Source organism: Lithobates pipiens, unplaced genomic scaffold, assembly GCF_037356315.1.
Source record: "Lithobates pipiens isolate NorthernLeopardFrog02 unplaced genomic scaffold, aLitPip1_a1.2 Scaffold_18, whole genome shotgun sequence".
Classification (NCBI taxonomy): domain Eukaryota; kingdom Metazoa; phylum Chordata; class Amphibia; order Anura; family Ranidae; genus Lithobates; species Lithobates pipiens.
The window spans coordinates 124,837,202-124,861,066 of record NW_027507758.1 but is presented as its reverse complement, the minus strand read 5'-3'; the positions used below and the strand labels follow the sequence as shown (position 1 = coordinate 124,861,066).

Here is a 23,865-nt window from a genome sequence, read left to right as displayed (position 1 = left end):
TGCTTTACTAGGATCCTGTGCAAATCCAGTCCTTAGTCTGTTCCAACTGACCACCTACTGTGGCATGGTCCTGTTTGGTTGCCTGCCCCTAATTGGCACTGGATGCCCTGGATTACGAGTCCCTGACGTTTCGCCTTGCACTCTGCCTTGCACTCTGCCTTGCACTCTGCCTTGCACTCTGCCTTGCACTCTGCCTTGCACTCTGCCTTGCACTCTGCCTTGCACTCTGCCTTGCACTCTGCCTTGCACTCTGCCTTACCCTGGTCCTTTGGCTATGTTTACGCTAGTTTGAAAATCAAACTTTTCCATGAGTTTTATTTATTTATTTATTTTTTGAAGGTCCACAAACACCTTTCAAAATTGTGTGCATTGCAGCACCCAGTGTTATTCATATGATTGTGTTAGAGTTGTGTCAGGAAATTGACGCAACGTGTTGTCTGGCTTTGCCGCTCCCCTACTGCTGATGTCATTGTAAACCTGCCACCGATGACCCTATGGCAAGTACAACACGTTTTGGAGGTGCGTTTTAGAAAGCTTCGTTAGCTGAGGTGAAAATACAAAAATTCATACCATAAAAAAAGTCAGCGCAGACTGGGCGTCTGGCAAGCCTTTTTTTAATGTAATGCAAATGTTAGTGCAACTTATTGCATTAGGTGCACTAATGGGTGCTCAAATTTATTTGTAGATTTAAATGAGCCCTTAAATTGTAAAGCCTTGGGCATTTATTTCCATGTATAACGGAAGATTATTTATTCTCGTTGGACCTGTTTTGTCCTAGGTTGCCTCTTGGAACTTATTCTTTCTTGAAGTTACCCCCATTTTACTGTTAACATAGGGTTGTGTATAATTTTCTCCTTACATGGGGCTTTGTTCTGCCTGTTTTGTGATTTCCGGTAAAGCAGCTTCTTGCTGGTACAAGTTTGGGTTTCCCTTCCATGTTGTCATCTCCCCCCTCTGGCAGTGACATTTTCTATCCTTGTCTTGAGCATGAGGTTGATGCTCTGCGGCCTTCCTTTGGCTTGGCATCAACTGGTTGAGATTCAGGTATGGTCCTTCATGTGGTTTCAGGGCTGCATGCAGTCTCTAATTTATTTTGGCCCGAGATGCATCTAAAAGTTTAAATAGTGGTCCATTGGGTTATCTGTAAAATGGCCATTATGACCAACTGTCTCAAACTTAAAAGTACCCCTTCCTACTCTGCATTTCAAAATGTTGATTGTGCATAACCGTGCCTTGCGTTAATGCAACCCATAAGTCGTAGCTTAAATGCCTTTTGTCTTTCATATAATTTTGTATGCTATTAAAGTAAACCTAAATTGTCGCCTAGACTGCATTACTAACTTTGGTGAACTACAGACTGTTTTCTTGCAAATACCTGTAGTTTTCTTTAAATCAGATTGGGCATCCCACAATACCGGAATAACCTCCTTATTCTAGACAAGTCTTATCCCATCTCTGATCCCCACACCTGTCTTTTATCTGTCAACCCCTAAAGGCTGCGTTGGTCGTAATTTCTGCTACTTGAAAGTTACATTACTGGGAACAGGGCTTAGGGGAAAAGTGATCTTTAAAGAAAACTTGTTTAACTAGATTTTATATGAAGATGGGTAACATGTTCTTTTGCAGGTGCGTTTATTGATGGTTAGTCGAATGGCAAAACCAGAAGAAGTTTTGGTTGTAGAGAATGATCAGGGTGAAGTGGTTCGTGAATTTATGAAGGACACGGATTCCATCAATCTGTACAAAAACATGAGGGAAACTTTGGGTAAGGATTTCTTCTGCTTTGTATGTAAATTTTTGTTGGAAATTTGCTTGTTTTAAGTTCAGATTAAGCTTCATGGTATACTGTTGATCACAAATGTCTCAAAATCCTATGGCAGTTTTTGGTTGCTGGGGGCCACCTCCTAAAATATTGGTTGTCATGCTGATCCACACATTTTTTGTATGAGTTGCACAAGATTTCTGATACTTACTCTTCTGACCTGCATACTTGTGTAGCTTGGGGTGGGGGGGGGGGGGTATTGAAGCCATAACTGTAAAGCAGGTCAGCATAGTGTATATAGTGTTCTCATCATTTTTGTTATTTAATTTTTTGCATTTATAGTTATCTTTCAAAACCCCTATAATCAACTTAACCGATATTTATTTACCTACTCTCTCATGTACAATGCTTTTTGGACTTGGCTACCATGTGGTTCTAATTTTTTAATGTCCGGCAATTTTATTTTTCCTTACTGGTTAACATATTTTTTTTTTTTTTTTTTTTAGTTTACCTCACTCATTTGGATTATGCAGACACAGAAAGAATTATGACTGAGAAACTGCACAACCAAGTAAATGGGACAGAGTGGTCATGGAAAAATCTGAATACTTTATGTTGGGCTATTGGTTCAATCAGTGGAGCCATGCATGAAGAAGATGAGAAGAGGTTTCTGGTTACAGTTATCAAAGTGAGTGTGCTTGTTAAAATATTTAATTATGCTTGCTTTTTTTTTTCTTAGGTTTTTTTCTTTTATTAAGGTGATAATCACATGGAGTGTATAATACCCTGCTTGAGTTGATCATTTTGTGTTTTTTCCTTTAATTTTACAGTGGAAATTGGTGAATTTCAAATGTGAACCTAAAAGCTATGGTAATAGGTGGTTGGGATGGTTTAATTTGAAAAAGGGCTGAAAATGTGCTTGCCATGTGACTAGAATCATTGTCTGTCTTATGATCTCTGATGTTGAGGATCAGCCAATGTGTGCTTCTATTCCTCCATTTCAGTAGCAATCATATCATTAAATGCCTATATTTTTGGTCATGTGATTGGCAATGGCGAGCAGTCTAAATATATTTACAAGATCACATAAGAGTGAAAGTGATGTCCATTTTTGTGTTTCGATAACTTGTGCAGTTTGGCATCTGAAAACTGCATACCTAAATATATAGATAATGGGTATACAGAAAAAGTGGTATTTAAACAGCAGAGAATACTTCGGATGTACCGTAGCAGCAGAAACTAACTCACAAGTATAAGCAGAAGGCCCAGCAGGCATGATGGAGATGTTTCACAGCAGGAGAAGAATCTTGGTGTTAAGATTTACAAAAGCCCTACCTGGGTGAGGGCTGGGTAAAATAGCTTGAGGGGAGTATGTAAGGAGGATAAGAGCAATGCTTGGCTGTGGATATTGTAGATGAGTGCCAGGTTAAGACTAGAATGCAGTGTGGGCAAATGTGGGGACAATTGATCAGAAACACAGGAATGAGCCAAGGAAGGAATTGGAAAGGGAGAGGAAATATTGGGAGGGAATTGGAGGAGGGAATGTACAGGCAGCTGATGTCCTTGGATGTATTTCATTTTTTTTTCACTTTTAAATACTTCTTTACAAGGCTGTTGCTCCGTGTGGCACATTTAAATGTTGTTGGATTATAACTTTCATTTCAGGATCTTCTTGGTCTGTGTGAGCAAAAACGTGGCAAAGACAACAAAGCTATCATTGCATCCAACATCATGTACATTGTGGGGCAGTATCCAAGGTTTCTGAGAGCCCACTGGAAATTTCTGAAGACTGTTGTAAACAAACTATTTGAATTCATGCATGGTAATTTATTTATTTATATTTCTTCCATATTCTGAAATATTCATTTTTTTATTCAACTGTTGCAGTTGACTATTAAGTTGTATTCACACTCCTTGAATGCATGTTTGTCAGACAAGCTGATATTTGGCTTGCATATAGAAACTATATGGCAGCTTTAAAGCATCTGGATCGCTTCAATGCACCCCATCTAAAAGGGCTCCCCCCCCCAGCATGGCTAGTATCACCAGGTAGAAAGGAGGGAGACGTTCATTTGTCACTCTTTACTAGCTAGTAAGAACCTGGAAACTGTTTAATGCGATACATTTTCCAGGCCACAATAGCTGGGGAAGAAGCCAATGCAGCATGTGCTGTGCTCCATTAGCCTCAGTGGTGTATTTGGAAGACCTCAGGGGTCCCCCAAAGCCTCCATGTATCTGCTGATGTTTTGAGATGTCCCTGTTCCCACTGATTAGTGTCAAGTATATCTTGGTGATTCATAAGCCAACAGTTTGTTGTATCCTTGGTTTTTGTTTTTTTCTTTTGTGCGTGTTTTGTACAAATTATTTATAAACTTTCAATAAAAAGTAAAAAAAAAAAGGGCCCCCATGTATGCACATATATGTGCATTAACGCACACATCCTGGGTGCCTATATATAAAAAGTAGATGGTACTATACAAGTTGTATATCGCCATACATGCTGAAGCAAGAAATAGTTTGAGGGCTGTCATTTGTAATAAAAATTTAGATGACCTTTGAACGGTTGCCTATGGAAAATTTGAGGTACCAAAGTTTTGGCGCTGCTTCACGGCACAAGCAATTTTAAAGCTTGTTAAATTGGGTATTTTCAGTGGATATAAAAAATCTACACACTACTACTCGCTTTCGGTGAAAAAATAAAATAATCCGACAAAGGTAAAATATTTCAGAATTTTTTTTTTTTGCAGTTTTTTTTGAGTGCTGTCAAAATCAAAAGGTGCTTCAAAGTTTTAGTTTAAGGGTGTGCACACTTATGCAACCATTATTTATTTTATTTTTACTTCTCTTAAACCTAAAATATTTCAGTTTTTTGTTCAACTGAGTTGTACAGTTTATAGGTCACATTAAAGGGGGAAACATTTCTGAATTTTTTTTACAACACAGAAATCTGCCATTTTTAACAGGGTTGTGTATAATTATTTATTTTTAATACCCACTGTATTTACTCAACACAAACCTTTTTCTCTTCTTTTTAATACCACCACTTTATTCTCCAGGGACACCGCTTCTAGAAAATGTATATCGTTTATGCCTAATCCTCTGGCCTAAAGCAATTGTATCTTTGGCTGGCCATACACTGAAATTTGTCACGTTCAGCAAGAAAGGACTGGGCAAATTTTCAATGTGTGTGGCAGTCCCCGTTTTTATAAAAGTCAAAGGGATGTGTTTATTTTTATTGATCATTGGCTGGAGCGACTGATCAGTGTATTCTGCTAGCTGCAAAACCTGCTGTCAGAATACAAAGTATCTGTGGGCGCATTTTCCTCCACCTGTGGATAGAGAATACAGCTTTTTTTTTTTTTTTTTTTTAATACATGTGCAAAAACTGCCCTGGCAGCAAAATGGTTAAAAAGTGCTTTATAACTTTATGCAATTTCAGAGACCCACGATGGCGTGCAGGATATGGCATGCGATACATTTATTAAGATAGCTCAGAAATGCCGCAGACATTTTGTTCAAGTTCAAGTTGGGGAAGTAATGCCATTTATTGATGAGATCCTAAACAACATCAATACCATAATCTGTGATCTTCAGCCTCAGCAGGTAAACTGTTTTATTTCAAAATGCTGAAGTTTGGGCGCTGGTGGCGCAAATCAAGCATTGCTCTTTACTGTAGTATAATTGTCATTCAGTGAACTTGGGCTAGCCTTGATGTTTAAAACCTTTTTGGTGAGGTGATCATTGTATGTCTTTGTGGCATGTGCAGGTTTTTAGTGTAGAATGCTAACGCTACTTCCAACATGTGTTCTGGTTTAGGTTCATACATTCTATGAAGCTGTGGGTTATATGATTGGCGCTCAGACAGATCAACCTGTACAGGAGCATTTGATAGAAAAATATATGCTTCTTCCTAACCAAGTGTGGGACAGTATTATTCAGCAAGCCACCAAGGTGAGTGATAGCCAAGTTGTTTTCAGGGAGAGGGTGTAAATGTGAAAACGTTTGAGTGCTTTTTTTTTTTTTTCTTTCCAATTTTCATACAGAGAAAATAGCAAAGATTTCGGGACAATATAGAGTGATGACATTGCCCACACAATGACAATGCAAAGTAAAACAGAATGTAACATGGTAAAAAATTATCGACCCAGCAGAAGCCATGTACATTTGAACATTACATGGCAAACTATCACACTGTGTAACACAGAATAACTTTGTGTATAGAGTGTTCTAAGGGGAAAGTGGGAGTGGTGTAAATGTATACTGGTGCCCAGTCTGTATTGTTATCAATACATATTTCTTACCGTACATTACGTGGAACACAGAGCCATAGTAGTGGGCTTATAGGCCACCTTTAGGTGATGGACACTCTCTCGGGCCCTAAGAAAAAAAGTGCACTCCCTATAGAACCCCTCCCACTACTGGGAGTATCTCAGTTTTTTCGCCAGTGTCTAAGGTGTTGGTCACGAGTAAAGATGTGCTGTGCTTCACTGGAGAAATCCTTGCTGGGGCTAGCCATGCTGACCAGATCCATTCAAAGTGTCTCTTCTGGCCAAATTGAATGGTACCCGGGCCTAGTATCTATAGAAGCACATTTTTTGCCTGTGAATGCTCCTTTTTAGAGAGCTGGACCCTGGGATCCAGTACTTTTTTTGTAGTAAGGCAATAAAATTTTACTGGCAGGGTGCTGTTGCAGGTCCAGGATTGTGGGTTTCCTCTAGGATCCCCTGCTCCTGAAGGTTTAACGGAACCCACCTTGAAGGGTGGAGATTGGGTCTGCTTTTTTACTACAGAAAACCCTTGCAGCGGGAAAGGTAAGTGGAGTTTTCTAAGAATTTTTAATTTTCTTATGAATGTCTCCTTTAACATAAAATGTTGTCATGCCTATGTGTCCCCACTGGGGGCTGTATTGAGCACTCACCGCCTCATGCTGGAAACAGTGCTGTACCAGAGCGGAAATCCTTCCTCTTCCTCCAGCCGAACAGCAGGTCCTCAGGCAAGCTTGAGGGGGGGGGGGGGTTTCTCCCCGCTTATTGCCCCCCTATGCAAGACAGTACGCACGGTCAGCGGCTTGTAAACCCTGGGACGTTTGACCCTGGGGCTGCCCCTGAGGGCTTTCTCTTGAGCCTGACGGTGGAGGCTGTCAAGACTGTCTGATGCTCCTGGCACGGGAGGAGATGCATGTTTAAAGGAAAAACATTTAAACTTCTTCTGTACTGGTAAAATAACTTTTCTCATTAGAATTTTTTGTTTATTCCAGGGATAGAAAATTGGCAGATGGACTACTTGAGTTGCCAACAATTGTTTCTGGGAGAATGGTCCCTTCACCCCAACATCTTTCTGTCGATGTGTCAGATGGGGTGTTCCGGACATGGATCTGTTCTCGTCCAGATTAAATAACAAGGTCCACAACTTTGTGTCAAGGACAAGGGATCCGCTGGCATGCGGAACAGACGCCCTGGTCTTTCCATGGGATCAGTTTTCACTGATCCCATGGAAAGGGCTGTATCTGCCATATCCTCTGCCAGAAGGGTATCGGAATTGGCGGCTCTTTCTTGTAAAGAGCCATATTTGATCATGGATAAGGGGGTATTGCAGCTTCCTTCAGTTCTGCTGCTTCCGCGCCTTCTTCGCAGGAAGGAGTTGATTCTGGTGGCTCAGAAGATCTTTGTTTGCCGAGGTCCTAAAGATGGCAGTAGGGAATCCTTGGACCCTGCCGCTGTGGCCAGACCTTCTCGGGCAAAGTCCGGTATTCCATCCTACCTTACAAACGCTAAATTTAACAGTTTGGCTAGTGAAACCCACATTCTAAAGGACCGTGGGTTATCTCCTTCAGTAGCGTCTACTTTAATGCTAGGAAGCCGGCCTCCAGAGTCATATACTATAGAGTCTGGAAGGCATATGTCTCCTGGTGTGAATCCCGGGGTTGGCACCTCAGAAAGTATGTCATAGGTAGGATCCTTGAATTCCTGCAGATGGCACTGGAAATTAAGCTGGCACTGAGTACTATCAAGGGTCAGGTCTCCGCCTTATCAGTATTGTTTCAACAGCCTCCTGCTTCTCACTCTCTGGTTCGTAACTTTATTCAGGAGGTAACGCGCCTGTCGAGACTAAATTCAAATCCTAAGGGTTCAGGGGTGTCCTAATCAGTTTTACAGAAACAGCCTTTTGAGCCTATACAGGATATTCCCTTGGTTCTTTTGACAAGAAGGATAATCTTTTTGGTTGCCGTATCCTCTGCCAGAAGGGTATCAGAATTGGCGGCTCTTTCTTGTAAAGAGCCATATTTGATCATGGATAAGGTGGTATTGCAGCCTCATCCTAAATTCCTACCAAAGGTAGTGACAAGATTTCATTTAAACCAGGATATTCTGCCTTCTTTTCCCAGAACCTCGATCTAGGTAAGAGAAGTCACCAAATTCCTTTGATGTAGTGAGAACGGTCAAGGTATATTTAAAGGAGACCGCTCAGATTCACAAAACAAATGTTTTGTTTTGTATTGCGAGAAGGTCCTAAAAGAGGACGGGCAGCATCAACATCTGCTATTTCCAAATGGATTTGTCAAGTGATTGTTCAAGCTTATGGTCTAAAAAGGGAAATTTCCTTGTTTTCATGTTAAAGCGCACTCCACCAGGGCTGTTAGTGCTTCTTGGGCAGTGCATCACCAGGCCTCCATGGCTCAGATCTGCAAGGCCGCAACTTGGTCTTCAGTCCATACATTTACCAGATTCTATCAAATCGGTGTAAAATGTCATGAGGATATTATCTTTGGGCACAGTGTGCTGCAGTACGAATCCTCAAGTATCTCAATGTCCTACTTTTTGTTGCATTTCCCTCCCTTCAGTTGCCATTGGTATGGGACATCCCACATAGTAACTGCTATGGCTCTGTGTCCCTTGATGTGCAATAAGAAAATTGGATTTTTATAACCGCTTACCTGTAAAATCCTTTTCTTTGAAGTACATTATGGGACACAGAGGTCCCTCCCTTCTTTGGTATACACGTGTATTGCTTGGCTACAAAACTGAGGTACTCCCAGTAGTGGGAGGGGTTATATAGGGAGTGTACTTTTTGTCTTGGGGCATGCCAGTGTCCTGAAGGTGGCCTATAACCCAACATAGTAACTACTATGGCTCTGTGTCCCGTGATGTACTTCAAAGAAAAGGATTTTAAAGGTAAGCTGTTATAAAAATTCTATTTGTTATAACATTTTAATGTAATATTTAACCATGTGCCATCAAATAGGCCTGGACTTCAGGTTGTTAAATCTACTGCTGCCGGGGACTTGGAATCATTTTTTCAGCCTATCTGGAAAAGTCATCCAGGGGACTTGTGCTTGGTTGGCTACAGTGGAAGGCAGGGGAAACTTTAGAGGTCTAATAAACTGCTGATGTGTCCATAAAGAGAACATTGCATACCTGAGGAAGGTTTCCTGCGCACCTCTGAAATGTTGCTCTCCTTAAAAGAACGAGATCATTCTTCACTAAAACCTTTGTATGATATTAAAGATCGTAAAGTGCTAACAAATATGTACACAGACATGCATCTGACCCCAGACGTCTCTGCACTGAGAACCGAGCCATGGAACACTGCCAATAGCTCGGTTCTCTCGGCTCCCTGAGTAGAGAGCTGCTGACTGTCAATCAGCAGCTCCGCTCCACGCTCTGGGGAGGGAGAGGAGCAGCCGTCTCAGCGGCTCGCTGAGAGAGCCATCAGTCCAGGCATCTGGCGGATCCAGAATTCCAGAGTTGGGATGACACTGCCTGGACTGATCTGTGATCTCAGCAGAGAGCGGACTTCAGACCGCTCTCGGCTGAAAACTGGGTCACAGGAGTGGCAAACGAGTTTAGGCTGGACTTTTATAATTCCTAACTGCTGTGATTCTTATAGTTGGCCTATAGATAGCTCACAGCTAACGTATGATTTCTGGGCCAGTCACAGCACCCTGTACCATGTGAAAGCTGTGGGCCACTCACAGCACACAGCAGTAGTTATGCATGTAACCCATTCATGATGGTTCAAAACATTGCAGTTATAAAAAAAAAGTTTTAAAAATTATAGAAAAAGTGAGTTTTAATTTTCCAAAAAATTTACAATTTCAAAGAATGCCCCTCACTAAATATGTCAGACTGTCCACTTTCCAAAAAGGGGTCATTTGGGGGTTATTTGTACTGTCCTGGAATTTTAGGCTGTCAGTACATCAGGATCGATCAATTTTCAAATAGAACAAGGGGCTGTTTAGTTGTATATTAAAGCAGAGGTCCACCCTAAAGTGGACCTTCCGCTCATTGGAATCCTCCCCCCCTCCGTCGCCACAATTGCCACCTTTCAGGGGGGAGGGGGGTGCAGGTACCTGTACAGTACAGGTATCTGCACCCACTTCCGGCATAGCTATCTGCGTTTGGGGTTGTATGTAACTTTCTAGCAAAAAAATTATGATTTTACATGTAGGAGAGAAATGTCACAATTGGCCTGGGTGGTAAGTAGTTAAAGTTGTGCATGTCAATGGAATGGAAACAAACCACGGTACACTTAATTATCCATAGGTGACACTTTCAAATCTGTACAGGTTACCAGTGTAGAGTTACACAGGAGGGTCTGGTGCTAGAATTTCTCACTCTGACATTTACGGCAATGCCTCTCATTGGAGCGATTTTAATTTTTATCCACTTTATTGCTATCACAAGGGATAAACATTTCTGTAAGCAACATCCCCTGCCTGTAAAAGTCATCAAGCAACTGTGTAGCCATTTGGATCACGTTTCCTAGATGGGGAATCACTGGCAGAAAAGAATAGTACAAGGATCGTGGTTGTAGCTGCAACCATGATCCTGGTATACCCACTTCAATATTAGGCGCTGTGTGTGTGTGTGTGTATATATATGCGGAGGTGGTTAACAAGTACTGAGAAGAAACTCCTGTTTCTGATCAGTGTGGATATCGCAGCTTATAGCAGCTCTACTAGAAAAATCAGGCTATTAAACAGAAAGTGCCAGCTGTTCCATGCATGAGAGTACAGCGGGGAAGGAGTTTTGAAAGTACATGGTATATTCTAGTCCTAACTAGGTAAAGCTGGACTCCAGACATGACAATTTTTTCTTTAAAAATATATATTCCTTGAGTTGTAACCAAAGGCAAAACTTCTTTTTTTGGATAGGGTGGAGAGGGAATACAACACCTCTCGGTTTTTACTGCTGTCTATATCCTCGTTAGGGTGATTTACCTTCTATAATCTTCCTTTTTACCATCAACAAAAGTAAAAGAAAATTAAAATTTTTGGGTGACATCGGATAAGTAATAAAAGGCAAAGAAGCTTCCAATGGGGACACTAGTTCTGGTGACCTTGGTGTCACACTGCATTTCTTTCACTTTGGAGGGATTTCCTTTCACTTCCGGTCCCATTGCCAAAACAGGAAGTGAAAGGAAATCTCCTCAATGGGACACATGGTAAAAGAACAAACGGGTTTACAACCTTCCTTTTTTATTCTATCCAAAATGAAGCAAAAGTTTTTTTGCCTTTTTTAGTTACTGTTAACAGCCTCAAAAATATAAACCTACTTTGTATGCACCAAATACTTTTGCAAACCCGTTTATTACCTTGAAAAAGTAGTAGTGACACCATCACTGGACTGCACAATAGTCTGTGGGGAGCAGGACTGTGGGAGGTACCTAGCGGATCCACACACTACAGAGTGAACGCAGGCTCATGTTTAAGGCTGCTGCTTCAGTTTACATGGTCATTGTGAAAAATTTGGAAACTATTGTGTTGATGCTTTTGCCAACTTTTATTTTTTCCCCCAGAATGTTGACATATTGAAAGACCCAGAAACAGTCAAACAACTTGGAAGCATATTAAAAACAAATGTAAGAGCATGTAAAGCTGTTGGACACCCCTTTGTTATTCAGCTTGGAAGAATTTATTTAGATATGTTAAACGTGTACAAGTGCCTAAGTGAAAATATTTCTGCAGCTATTCAGGCAAATGGTAAGCGGTCACTGTGTGTTTTTTTTTTTTTTTTCCTCCCCTTTTAACTTCCCGTTATACAAATTTGCCATTATATTATCGTATATTAAAGGAGTACCTGTTTGATTCTTTCAGGGGAGATGGTTACAAAGCAACCTCTGATACGCAGCATGAGAACAGTTAAAAAGGAAACCTTAAAGCTAATATCAGGTTGGGTTAGCAGATCGAATGACCCACAGATGGTAAGTATTTATTTTTTATTGTGCCTGCATGTTTGCTGGCCGCATTAAAAGGGTTGTAACCCTTACATATGGGAAGTGACTAGCCTTGGGTGATACAGAGATGAAACGAGTCCTCCTACATAAGTTGTGCCTGTTTATCTGCGGTCTTTATACAACTTGCCTGAGTTTCCAGAGATCGGGGAGCTGAATTTACATTCTGCAGTGCTTAGTGAGAGCTGATTTGGGGGGGGGGGGGGGGGTGTACACACAGCTGAGGCTGTTAAATCATAGGCTGCGTACTGGAGCTTCCTCCTCTGTCAAAGTTTTTCTCTTGTCAGGAAAACTTGTCAGAAGGGACTAATCCTGATAGCAGAGGAACGGGGCAACTGACAGGAATGACACTTGGTGCTCTCGATTGAGACAGGTACACACTGTAGAGGGATATGCTTTGTTTATATTTCATGTCTGAGTTTTACAACCACTTTCATTTGTAATAGGCCCTTAAAGAGGAGCTGCACCTAAAAAAAAAATATTAAAAGCCAGCAGCTACTAATATTGCAGCTGCTGACTTTTAATAAAATCACACTTACCTGTCCCAGGTTCCAGCGATGTCGGCGGCAGATGACGAGCGATCGCTCGTCTCGCTGCTGCCACCGCCGCCATCCTCTGTCAGGGAATCGGGAAGTGAAACATGACGGCTTCACTGCCCGGTTCCCTACTGCGCATGCGCGAGTCGCGCTGCGCGTCTCTTATGGTCCCCCGCTGTGTCTCTGGGAACTGTGTGTTTCCCAGAACACAACGGGGGGGGGCGGAGCGTCTGCGGGGGTCTGCGGCGGTCTGGCCGGAAGTGGGTGCAGTTACCTGGATTATCCAGGTAACTGCACCCCCCTCCCCCCTGAAAGGTGCCGATTGTGGCACCGGAGGGGGGGAGGGATAAGATTAGCGGAACTTCCCCTTTAGGGTGAAGAACCGCTTTAAAGGATAAGTTGACCTTTAGTAACATGTTACGCCCATATTTAGGGAGTAACATGTTACTAACTGAGCAGCCCCTGCCTCCTCCGGTGTACCTATTGTGCCAGCAGACCAGGCAGCCACTGTCGCAATAAAAAAAAAAAAAAAAAAGTGGCCTAGTTCTTTAAATAGAACTTCAACTACCCACAGCCATTGGTGATGTCACCAGGGTGCTGATTAGCTCTCTTGATAGTTCATTGATCCCTCCTGTCATTCAGGAACTGCCTGCCATAAGAGGTATGGCAGACAGTTACACTAACGGTCTGCAGGAGCCTGGCATATATTTTTACCTGTAAAAATATGTGCATTTTATTTTTTTAAAAGAGTGAACTTCTCCTTTTAATGCACATCAACGCAGTTAACATACCTGCTTCTTTAATGTACCAGGACACTTAGGTGTAAAATCGTGTACGTGGTGGGAGTGTGGGAGGGGGGGGGTTGGGGGTTAGCTGGATTTGTAACATGCTTGGGAAAGTGTGAATGGGCTTTAAATGTCAGTTTCATGGTTAAACATTTTGCTGTTCATAAAAGATTATTCAAGTTGTCTGTTCTCTGACTTGGTCATTTGCTTGTTCTGTTTTTAGGTTGCAGAGAACTTTGTCCCTCCTTTGCTGGATGCAGTTCTGATTGATTATCAAAGAAATGTGCCAGCTGCCAGGGAGCCTGAAGTACTCAGCACAATGGCTACTATTGTAAACAAGCTAGGAGGCCATATTACAGCAGAAATACCTCAAATATTTGATGCTGTGTTTGAATGCACGTTAAACATGATAAATAAGGTATGTTCTGTTTCTTTAGGTAAACTAATGTACATAATGATCCATGTAGACACTTCACAATAAACAATTTTATGCATTTTCCACTCAACGTCAAAATGTTTTGTAATTTTACAGTGCATTGCAGCAGATAATCATGGTCCCCCCCAGTTATCATGTACCCTTCCACAAAAAGCTATTGACATTTGGTATTTACAATTTAAAATCCCATTTTTATATATATGTAATTGGAGAATAAAATGACGATTGTTGCAATATTTTGTGTCACACGGTATTTGTGCAGCGGTGTTTTAAATGCAACTGTTTGGGGAAAGCTGCACTTTCATGCATTTAAAAAAAAAAAAAAAGAAACGGTAAAGTTAGCCAAATTTTTTTTTTATATATATTTATATATAATGTGAAAGATGTTACGCCGAGTAAATATATACCAATGTCACGTTTTATAATTGCAAGCACTCATGGAATGGCGACAAACTACGGTACCTAAATATCTCCATCGCTTAAATTTTTTTTTTTACGGTTACCAGGTTGGAGTTAAAGGAGGTCTAGTGCTAGAATTATTGCTCTTGCTTTGACTATCGCGGCAATACCTCACATGTGTGATATGAACGCAGTTTACATAAGTGGACGCGACTTTCGTATGAATTTTCTTTGCTGCGTGAGCTCGCAGGAGAGCTTTAAAAAAAGTTATTTTTTATTTTTATATTTGTGTTTTAAAAACTAAAAACTGATCATTTTTATTGCTGTCACAAGGCATGTAAACATCCCTTGTGACAGTAATAGGTGGTGATAGATACTCTTTATAGAGGGGATCGGGGTCTAAAAGACCTCCCAATCCCTCCTTTGCACTTCAAAGTATTCATCGCCAAAAACTGTATAGAATATTGTATTTTTTTTTTTTTAATCCGGCGCCATTGGTGGCCAAGTAAACTGGAAGTGACATCTCTTCCATGTTTACTTTCAGGAGACAGGAACAAAGCCGTTTATGGCTTCGTTCCAGTCTGTGGCTAGACGCCGGATTGTGTATCGGATCTCCCGGTGGGACGAGAAGCCCAGTCAGAGTGGCGGGAGGGTGGGATGTCCCCTCCTGCTCCTCCGAGATAACAATCGAGTGGCTTTTAGCCGCATCAGTTATTCCTGGAAAGTCGATCGCCCACTCTCAAACGTTACCGGGATGATGCCTGCAGCTGCAGGCATCATCCTGGCATAACGCCCGAAAGCTCAGGCTGCAAATATGCATACGCTCTGCGCGAAGGGGTTAAATCATGCAGATTAACATAGATCAGCCTTCGCAAATGGCTATTACACACATGGTTTTTAAGTACACTGGCTTTGGTCTGCACTAATCGCTAGGTAAGGTGTATCTCTGCAATGCCAAATATGATTTCATGTTGTACCCTTTAAGTTGCACATATACCTGTACCCACAGGAAGAAACAAAGGAAAAACTAGACCATGGTGTTTTGAGCTTTTCTGTGCAATAGGATGAGCTTTGCTCTGACTGGCAAGCATTGGAACAACATATAAAGGCATAGCCATTAACACCTATGTCTGTTAACCCATGTGAAATATTTGGTAAACTAAAAGGTGCATGCTGCTGGCCGTGAAACTGGAAGCATGGATTAACACCTTGGCGATGGTTTTCATAGTGAGGAATTATGATCTACAACTTTACAGTTGAGGAGGAGGTAAAATTAAAGCTAATCTACAGCATCCTTATTTTATTTTGTACAGGACTTTGAAGAGTACCCAGACCACAGGACAAACTTCTTTTTGCTTTTACAAGCTGTAAATTCTCACTGCTTCCCTGCTTTCCTGGCCATACCTCCGGCACAGTTTAAGTTGGTTTTGGACTCTATAATTTGGGCTTTCAAACACACCATGCGAAATGTTGCAGATACAGGTAGGAAAATATACCAGTTGTCATATAATATGCCTACATGTTTATAATGCCTCACTAAGGGCAGTATATACAGTTGTGGTCATAAGTTTACATACCCTGGCAGAATTTATTTCTTGGCCATTTTTCAGAGAATATGAATAACACAAAAATCATTTTTCACTCATGGCTAGTGTTTGGCTGAAGCCATTTATTATCACCTGTGTTTCCTCCTTTTAAATAACAAACTACCCAAATGACCCTGTTCAAAAGTTTACATTCCCTGGTGATTTTGGCCTGATAACACGCACACAAGTTGGCACAAATGGGTTTGAATGGCTATTAAAGGTAACCGTCCTCGGCTGTGATATGTTTGCTTGTAATTGGTGTGTGTGTATAAAAGGTAAATGAGTTTCTGGACTCCTGACAGACCCTTGCATCTTTCATCCAGGGCTGTACTGACGTTTCTGGATTCTGAGTCATGGGGAAAGCAAAAGAATTGTCAAAGTATCTGCAAGAAAAGTTAGTTGAACTGTATAAAACAGGAAATGGATATAAATTGATATCCAAGAAATTGAGAATGCCAATCGGCAGTTTTCAAATGCTCATCAAGAAGCAGAAAACTAGGGATTCTGTTGAAACCAAACCACGGTCGGGTTGACCCACTAAAATTTCAGCCACAACTGCCAGGAAAACTGTTAGGGATGCAAAGAAAAACCACAAACTTCAGGTGAAATACAGGACTCTGAAAACGTGTGGTCTGGCTGTTTCAAGATGCACAATATGGAGGCACTTGATGGGCTGCATGGTTGAGTTGCCAGAAGAAAGCCATTACTACGCAAATGCCACAAAGTATCCCACTTACAATATGCCAAACAGCACAGACAAGCCTCAAACCTGGCACAAAGTCATTTAGAGTGATGAGACAAAAATGTAGCTTTTTGGCCATAACCATAAACTGTACATTTGGAGAGGAGTCAACAAGTCCTATGATGAAAGGTACACCATTCCTACTGTGAAACACTGAGGTGGATCGCTGATGTTTTGGGGATGTTTGAGCTACAAAGGCACAGGAAATTTTGGTCAAAATTGATGGCAAGATGAATGCAGAATGTTCTCAAAAAATACTGGAGGAACATTTACATTCATCAGCCAGGAAGTTGCACATGGGACATACTTGGACATTCCAACATGACAATGCTCCAAAACACAAGGCCAAGTCGACCTGTCATGGCTACAGCAGAATAAAGTGATGGTTCTGGAGTGGCCATCTCAGTCTCCTAACCTCAATATCATTGAGCCACTCTGGGGAGATCTCAAACGTGCAGTTCATGCAAGACAGCCCAAGAATTTACAGGAACTGGAGGCTTTTTGCCAGGAGTAATGAGCAGCTTTACCATCTGAGAAGATAGTCTCATCCACAAATACCACAAAATACTTCAAGCTGTCATTGATGTTAAAAGGGGCAATACACAGTATTAAGAACTGGGGTATGTAAACTTTTATTCAGGGTCATTTGGATAGTTTCTGTTGTCATTATTTAACCACTTAAGCCCCGGACCATTTTGCTGGCCAAAGACCAGAGCACTTTTTGCGATTCGGCACTGCGTCGCTTTAACTGACAAGTGCGACGTGGCTCCCAAACTAGATTTTTTTCCCCCCACAAGTAGAGCTTTCTTTTGGTGGTATTTTATCACCTCCTGCGGTTTGTTTTTTGCGCTATAAACAAAAATAGAGCAACAATTTTGAAAAAAAGCATTATTTGTTTACTTTTTGCTATAATAATCACCAAAAATATTCTGCAGTTAGGCCGATATGCATTCTTGTACATATTTTTGGTTTGAAAAAAAAAATCGCAATAAGCATTTGATTTGCGCAAAAGTTATAGCGTCTACAAAATAGGGGTTCGTTTTATGGCTTTTTTTTTTTAAACTAGTTATGGCAGTGATCTGCGTATTTATTTATTTTTTATCGAGACTGCGACATTGCAGCAGACACATCAGACAATTTTGGGACCATTGACATTAATACAGGGATCAATTTTAAAAAATCTGCATTGATTACTGTAAGAAATGTCACTGGCAGGGAAGGGGTTAACCACTAGGGGGAGGGGTTAGGTGTGTCCTGGGGAGTGTTTCTAACTGTTAGTGGGTTTGGCTACGAATGAGACTGATCGGGAGCTATGATCAGTGACAGTGTCACTAGGCAGAACGGAGAGATGCTTGTTTTCTATTCTTCAGCTCCGTGAGACAATCGCGGGTATCCCCGCGGTGATAGTCTGCGGGACCCGCGATCCTACTCACGAAGCTGCCGGCAGCGCCCACGTGACCACACTGCGGCAAATTCAAAGGGATGTACCTGTATGCCCATTTGCCCAGCCGTGCCATTCTGCCGATGTGTATATATACATGCGTACGTCGGCAAGTGGTTAAAAAGAGTAAACACAGTTGATAACAAATGGCTTCAGCCAAACACCAACCATGAGTGAAAAATGTTTGTGTTATTCATATTCTCTGAAAAATGGCCAAGAAATCATAAATTCTGCCAGGGTATGTAAACTTATGAGCACAACTGTATGTGGGATCAGCCTAGTCGCTCTTTTTATTTTTATTTTTTTTTCTGGAATAGAACTTAAAGTGAAGATTTGCATTGTTAGAAATATTGTGCCTATGCAGAATTCTGAAAATGTAACTTGCTTGTGAAAGTTTACGGGCATGCCTTTGCCTATTGTGATGGATGAGAACTATAAATTAGTTCTTGGTTATCTGCTGCTATTCCTAATTAAAAGTATAAATGTGCATGCACATTAGAAGTAAACACTCTGAGATATGTTCAGCTCAGGCTACTTCTAAATACTGATTTATTCGTGGGTGGTGTTAATATTTTATACAGAAATATACGTCATTACTATGTCAGTCTAATTGGTACATCTTATTGGTTACAATTCAAAAAAATGAAGAAACTTGATGCTTGAAGCTTGGTTGAAGCTGGTTCTGTTATCTCGAATGCATTCTTCTGCACGCGTGGGATGTAGGGTGTAGACGCCATCTTGGCTCCGCAGAACAGGGTCAATCTGTATACTATATAATAAGTAAGGAGCATAGGAACATGTATACACATAAGCAAATAGACATTTTCTGATTATCATTATGTACATTGGATTCCTCAACAGTCCCCCCTAAAATGGCTATTTTCTTCTGTCCCTCATCTAAAGGTCCTACTCACCTGGCCCATTCTCCTCAGCAACTCTTTTTAAGCTGTATATAGAGTTAGGCAGCAACTAGTTCACTACCCCCCTCGATACAGCTGGAGAAGGGCAATCAGGTGCTATCTATCCCTATAACCCCTAGAGGATTGTGAGATTATGGACAGGGAGTGACTGTAGAGGAGTGAAGGGTTTGTCATTCTCCATCATAAGAGGGTCCTCTTCTTGGTGGAGAAATGTAGGTGTGCTGTTGTCTACAGCCTTGCTCATTAACTTCTTTACGAAAGGTAGAATACAGCATACAATCGGGGCTAAAAGAACCAGGATTATTAGTACCGTTACCCCTATCTGGGCGAGCACCTTCTGCCACCCACTCATCCAGCTAAAATATTGATCCCATGGGTCTGTAATACCGGAGTTCTTCTTCAATTCCAATGACAGATCCTCTAATTTCTTAATAGCTAAAGTTACTTTACCATTTGGGCCGGTATTATCAGGAATGTAGGTGCAACAGGTTCCCGTTTTTTCTATCATTTTACAGACACCTCCTTTCTCAGCTAACACCATGTCTAAGGCCATCCGGTTCTGGAATGTCATGTAGGAAGTGGGGGCTAACTGGTCAGCAATTCCCTGGAGGGCATCTTTAGTGTAATTCACAAATCTTTGTTGGTTGTAGTATATGTAATTGATCCAATCTACATTCTTGTTCACAGTTATTATGGGGATCAAAGACTCAAAACCAGCTTTTACCTGATCCCTGGCTTTGAATTCATCAGGGACCCCCCTTGGAACTCCTATAGCATCTATGTACACATGAGGGTCAAAGCTTCCGGAGAGAGCTGCTCGCTTCCGCCTCTGACTGTGTGCTGGGTCAGTGTGTGTATCAGGAGTATCTTCTGCTAGGATATGAAGGGGCATAATGACCTTTGCAAGGGCACATTCACCTGTCCAGGTTCCCTCCAATCTGGTCCTGATTTTTAGGTCCCCACAAATCCAATACACATCACCAAGTGACTGGATTTGGTTCTGTGTTATCTTCCCCGGGACCTCACTGTAGGTAGAGCAGTATCCTTTGGTGAAATTACCCAAGAACCTTCCCTTACCCTGGTAATTAGAGTAACAGGTGTAATTCCCGGGATATATGGTGATGCCCTCTCCAGGCTTCGGGGTTTTGGTAACTATAGGATACTCCTTTTTCCACATTTCACACGCAGAGTGATTGGTGGAGGTATTGGTGAACAGGCTAAGGAAACATTCCTCACTGTCTTGTGGGATCTGGAGAGGGACTGTCCCCAAATGTGGCCTAGCACTACCACAAACATAGCAATTGCTTCTGTTATGTTGGTTTGCACTGAATCTCATCCACTCAAGCCACAGATTAGTGTCAGAGAACCCAGTTTCAGCTGCCATTGTCTCTTCAAAGGTTGGGTTTGCCATCGCTATCATGTCTTTTATAGCAATGGTGGAAGGTTTGAGGGGATTCGTTATTGATTTTGATACGTTATACATGTCTTTTAGGTAAAACTTTGCTATAGGAACACCTTTTGATGGGTACCTGCCCAACCAGTAAAGTCCTGCATCACCAGGGGTGGGATTCTCAATGTTTAAAACGAGTCTCTCTCCGTCATCACTACACCCTGACTTCCATATAGACATACGTTTAATGAGGGGTTTGCCCATGTGATCTTTCTTTTTTAAAGCGCTCTGTGGTTGATACCCCCAGCCTGCTCCAGTACTCCACCCCACTGATTCCCAATAATCACAGTTTTGCCCCCAAAAATCATCCGTTATACATATGTATATCTGATCTGAGCTGATCGCCATGCAAGCCCGCTTTGCCCAACCTGTTCCATACCTGTTGCAATATCTGGGTATTATACTACAGAAATCAAAAGTAAACGCAACCACTTGTGTGTTGGATGAATTGTACCAAAATGTGGTGATGCCATTCATTTTTGTGATGGCTGCCTGTTGAGTACCTGTTTTGGTTATAACTATCTGCTGAGCTTTAATTAAACTTATTAGGAAAAGGATATACAACACGGTCATTGTGGTGCAGGCAGAGTCTTATCTTCAGGAGATGGGGCTTTCTTGCAGTGAGAGGCGTGTATCCAGGTGCTTTTCCCTTCTAGCTTGACTGATGTAGCTGTGGTCAGCAGCACCTGAAATGGTCCATCATTTCTTGGATCAAGTGAGTTTTTCCTTGAGAATTTCTTTACTAACACCCAGTCTCCTGGCTGAAGACTGTGCGTCCCCGAGTCTGCCTCTGGATCTGGAATGGAGGAAAATACTCGAGAATGGATATTGGTTAATTCCCTGGACAAACGTGTGACATAGCTAGTTAACACATCAGATTGCAACTGTAACTGTTGTGGAAAATAACAACCAAGTCTAGGGGCTGATCCAAACAAAATTTCATAAGGGGATAGGGCATGTTTCCCCCGGGGTGTGTGTCTGACACTGAACAGGGCAATGGGCAAACTGTCTGGCCAACTCATGTTAGTCTCTTGGGCCATCTTTAACATCCTGTTTTTTAGTGTACCATTCATCCTTTCTACCTTCCCACTGCTTTGAGGGTGGTAAGGGGTATGTAGAGCCAACTGAACCCCCAGTGCTGCCCATATCTCTTTTGTAAGGGTTGCTGTGAAAGCTGGGCCCTGATCGCTCTCTATCACCTCTGGGACCCCAAATCGACATACTATCTCATTCAGCAGTTTCTTAGCCGTGGTCTTGGCTGTCATGTTTGTAACGGCATAGGCTTCTGGCCAGCAAGAGAACATGTCCACCACTACTAAAGCGTATTCATATCGACCACTTCTTGGCATCTGTATATGATCAATCTGTATCCTCTGGAATGGATAGAGGGGTTTTGCCAAATGCTTCTGTGGTGTCCTTTCCGTTCTCCCCGGATTGCATTTTGCACATACTGCACAGGAAGCACAGTAATTTCTGGCTAAGATGGTTATCCCTGGGGCCCAGTAATATTTACTAATCAGTGAATTCATTAAATTCTTAGAGAGATGCGCAGGTCCATGCGCCCATTGGACAACAAGTTTTCCCTCTCATCGAATACAGATCTCCATCGTGGGCCGCTCATTTGTTAATCCATCCCAACTTTTCTTCTGTGTGAGCAGCACCTTGCATAGAGGTTAGGTATTGTTTATCAGATGGCACATGCACTGCCAAAGGCATTTGGGCTGGCGATTCATTTTCCTCTTTGGCCACTTCAGCCGTTTTTTGTTGGCTTTTCGCTGCTTGTTTAGCAGTTATATCTGCCAAGTGATTCCCTCTGGCTTCTTGAGAATTCAGTTTGCCGTGCGCTTTAACCTTCAAGACAGCCACTTGGTCGGGCAGGAGTAGTGCATCCATTAACTCCTTGATGGCTGGACCGTGTTTCAACGGTGTTCCGGCCGCTGTCCGAAATCCTCTGGCCCTCCAGATGATACCGAAGTCATGAGCCACTCCAAGGGCGTACCTCGAGTCTGTATAGATGTAGGGCACATTAACTGCTAGTCTCAAAGCTTGACCATTACTGTTCTGCTCACTGTTGTTCCTGCCGGACGATCTGACATTAGGAAGCAGTTCTCTCTTTGTTAAGATGGCTGCTGCCACACAGGACACATTGTAAAGCAAGACCTGATAAGTAGTAAATCATGGAGAAAGATCAGCTGCAGGACTCCACAGGCTAGTTCTTTTGCCTCTTTTAGAGTCCAGTTCTTGTTATTTGGAGCCCTCCGTAAAATTTTATTTAATTTATAGGTATCTGTTCTTTCCATTGGAATAGCAATACAAACAGTAGTTTTTGGCAAACCAATATAAGCTTATTTGATAAATCTTTCATGTGTTGAGTGCTGCCTGTCTGGTGGCCATCTCTTTCCAACACCTTGTCTTTGTAGTTGTGAAGTCGGGCTCTGTGAATTCTGTGACACAGGAGTGCCTATCAACAGGGTATAATGAATGTGTCACAAATTTTCAGGAAGTAAATGTGTGGGGAGATTTACAAAGTAAGTTTACAGACTTCAAGGTTGTTCAGAGTTAGAGTAGGCTAGAAATAATTGAACAATAAATGTGGACATTAATCTGATTTTACTTTTTAATCGTAGATATACTTTAAATGTTGTGGCCAACTTCTTTCTTTTACAATGAATGTGTGTCTATTTCAGGATTACAGATTCTTTATACTTTATTACAAAACGTTGCTCAAGAAGAAGCTGCAGCGCAGAGTTTCTATCAAACCTACTTCTGTGACGTTCTTCAGCACATCTTTTCTGTAGTGACGGATACTTCACACACTGCTGGTATGTGAGGAATTGTAAACTTAAGTAATTACTATTCATGGACTTGGTTCAAAAAAACAGTTGTAAATAATAACTAAACAGAATATTAACCTCCCTGGCGGTATTAGTTCTGGTTTTAGGTGCTGAAAGCGGTACAATTATTTTTCATGGAAATTTGGTGTTTTATATTGTAGTCCTGTAATTCTTAGGAATAACTCTTAAATCTGTTCAAACCAGAGTCTAGCAGACATCCCGGGTATGATAAAGTTTATAATATAATAATAATAAAAATTATTCAATAATGTAATCAAATCCAAAAACACTGAAATTTGCTCATTTGCAGAATTGTCGCTGTCATTAGATTTAGTGTTTGACGAATTTCCCCACAAATCGCTATTGCTCAATTCTGCAAGTGATTCTAATTTATTATTGCTGTTTTCTAGTTGGTCTAAAATCACTTTTTGACATAAAGGGACACTTTTTGGTTGCTATGGGCAATCTCCAAATTCCAGGCACAAAAAAAACAGTATTTATAATATAAAAGTGCATGCAGGGCACTGCACAGACCACTAGGGACAAAGGGGGTGTGTAATTTTTTTATACAGTGCTGTAATCTGTAAGATTACAGTACTGTGTGTGTTTTTACTTTTTTGAATTTGGCATCGATCTCCGCTCCCGTGCGCCGTAACGTCGCAGGGAAAGGAGCTCGGCAGCACTCGGGCACTGTGTGAATCGAACGGAGGACAGCTCGATCACACAGCGTGGAGGACATCG

The 23,865-nt window shown here is 41.7% G+C and overlaps 1 protein-coding gene across 5 annotated transcripts in view; it reads left to right on the top strand.

Annotated features, from left to right (window-relative positions):
• Positions 1-23,865, top strand: part of XPO1 (exportin 1) — a 109,468-nt gene that overhangs the window by 77,651 nt on the left and 7,952 nt on the right. For all 5 annotated transcript variants that reach the window (XM_077486079.1, XM_077486076.1, XM_077486077.1 and 2 more), the window contains 10 exons: positions 1,627-1,765; positions 2,269-2,450; positions 3,428-3,584; positions 5,202-5,365; positions 5,579-5,713; positions 11,561-11,744; positions 11,859-11,965; positions 13,540-13,734; positions 15,465-15,633; positions 22,978-23,112. In XM_077486079.1, the coding sequence (XP_077342205.1) occupies positions 1,627-1,765; positions 2,269-2,450; positions 3,428-3,584; positions 5,202-5,365; positions 5,579-5,713; positions 11,561-11,744; positions 11,859-11,965; positions 13,540-13,734; positions 15,465-15,633; positions 22,978-23,112 (1,567 nt within the window). The remainder of the gene's footprint in view (positions 1-1,626; positions 1,766-2,268; positions 2,451-3,427; positions 3,585-5,201; positions 5,366-5,578; positions 5,714-11,560; positions 11,745-11,858; positions 11,966-13,539; positions 13,735-15,464; positions 15,634-22,977; positions 23,113-23,865) is intronic.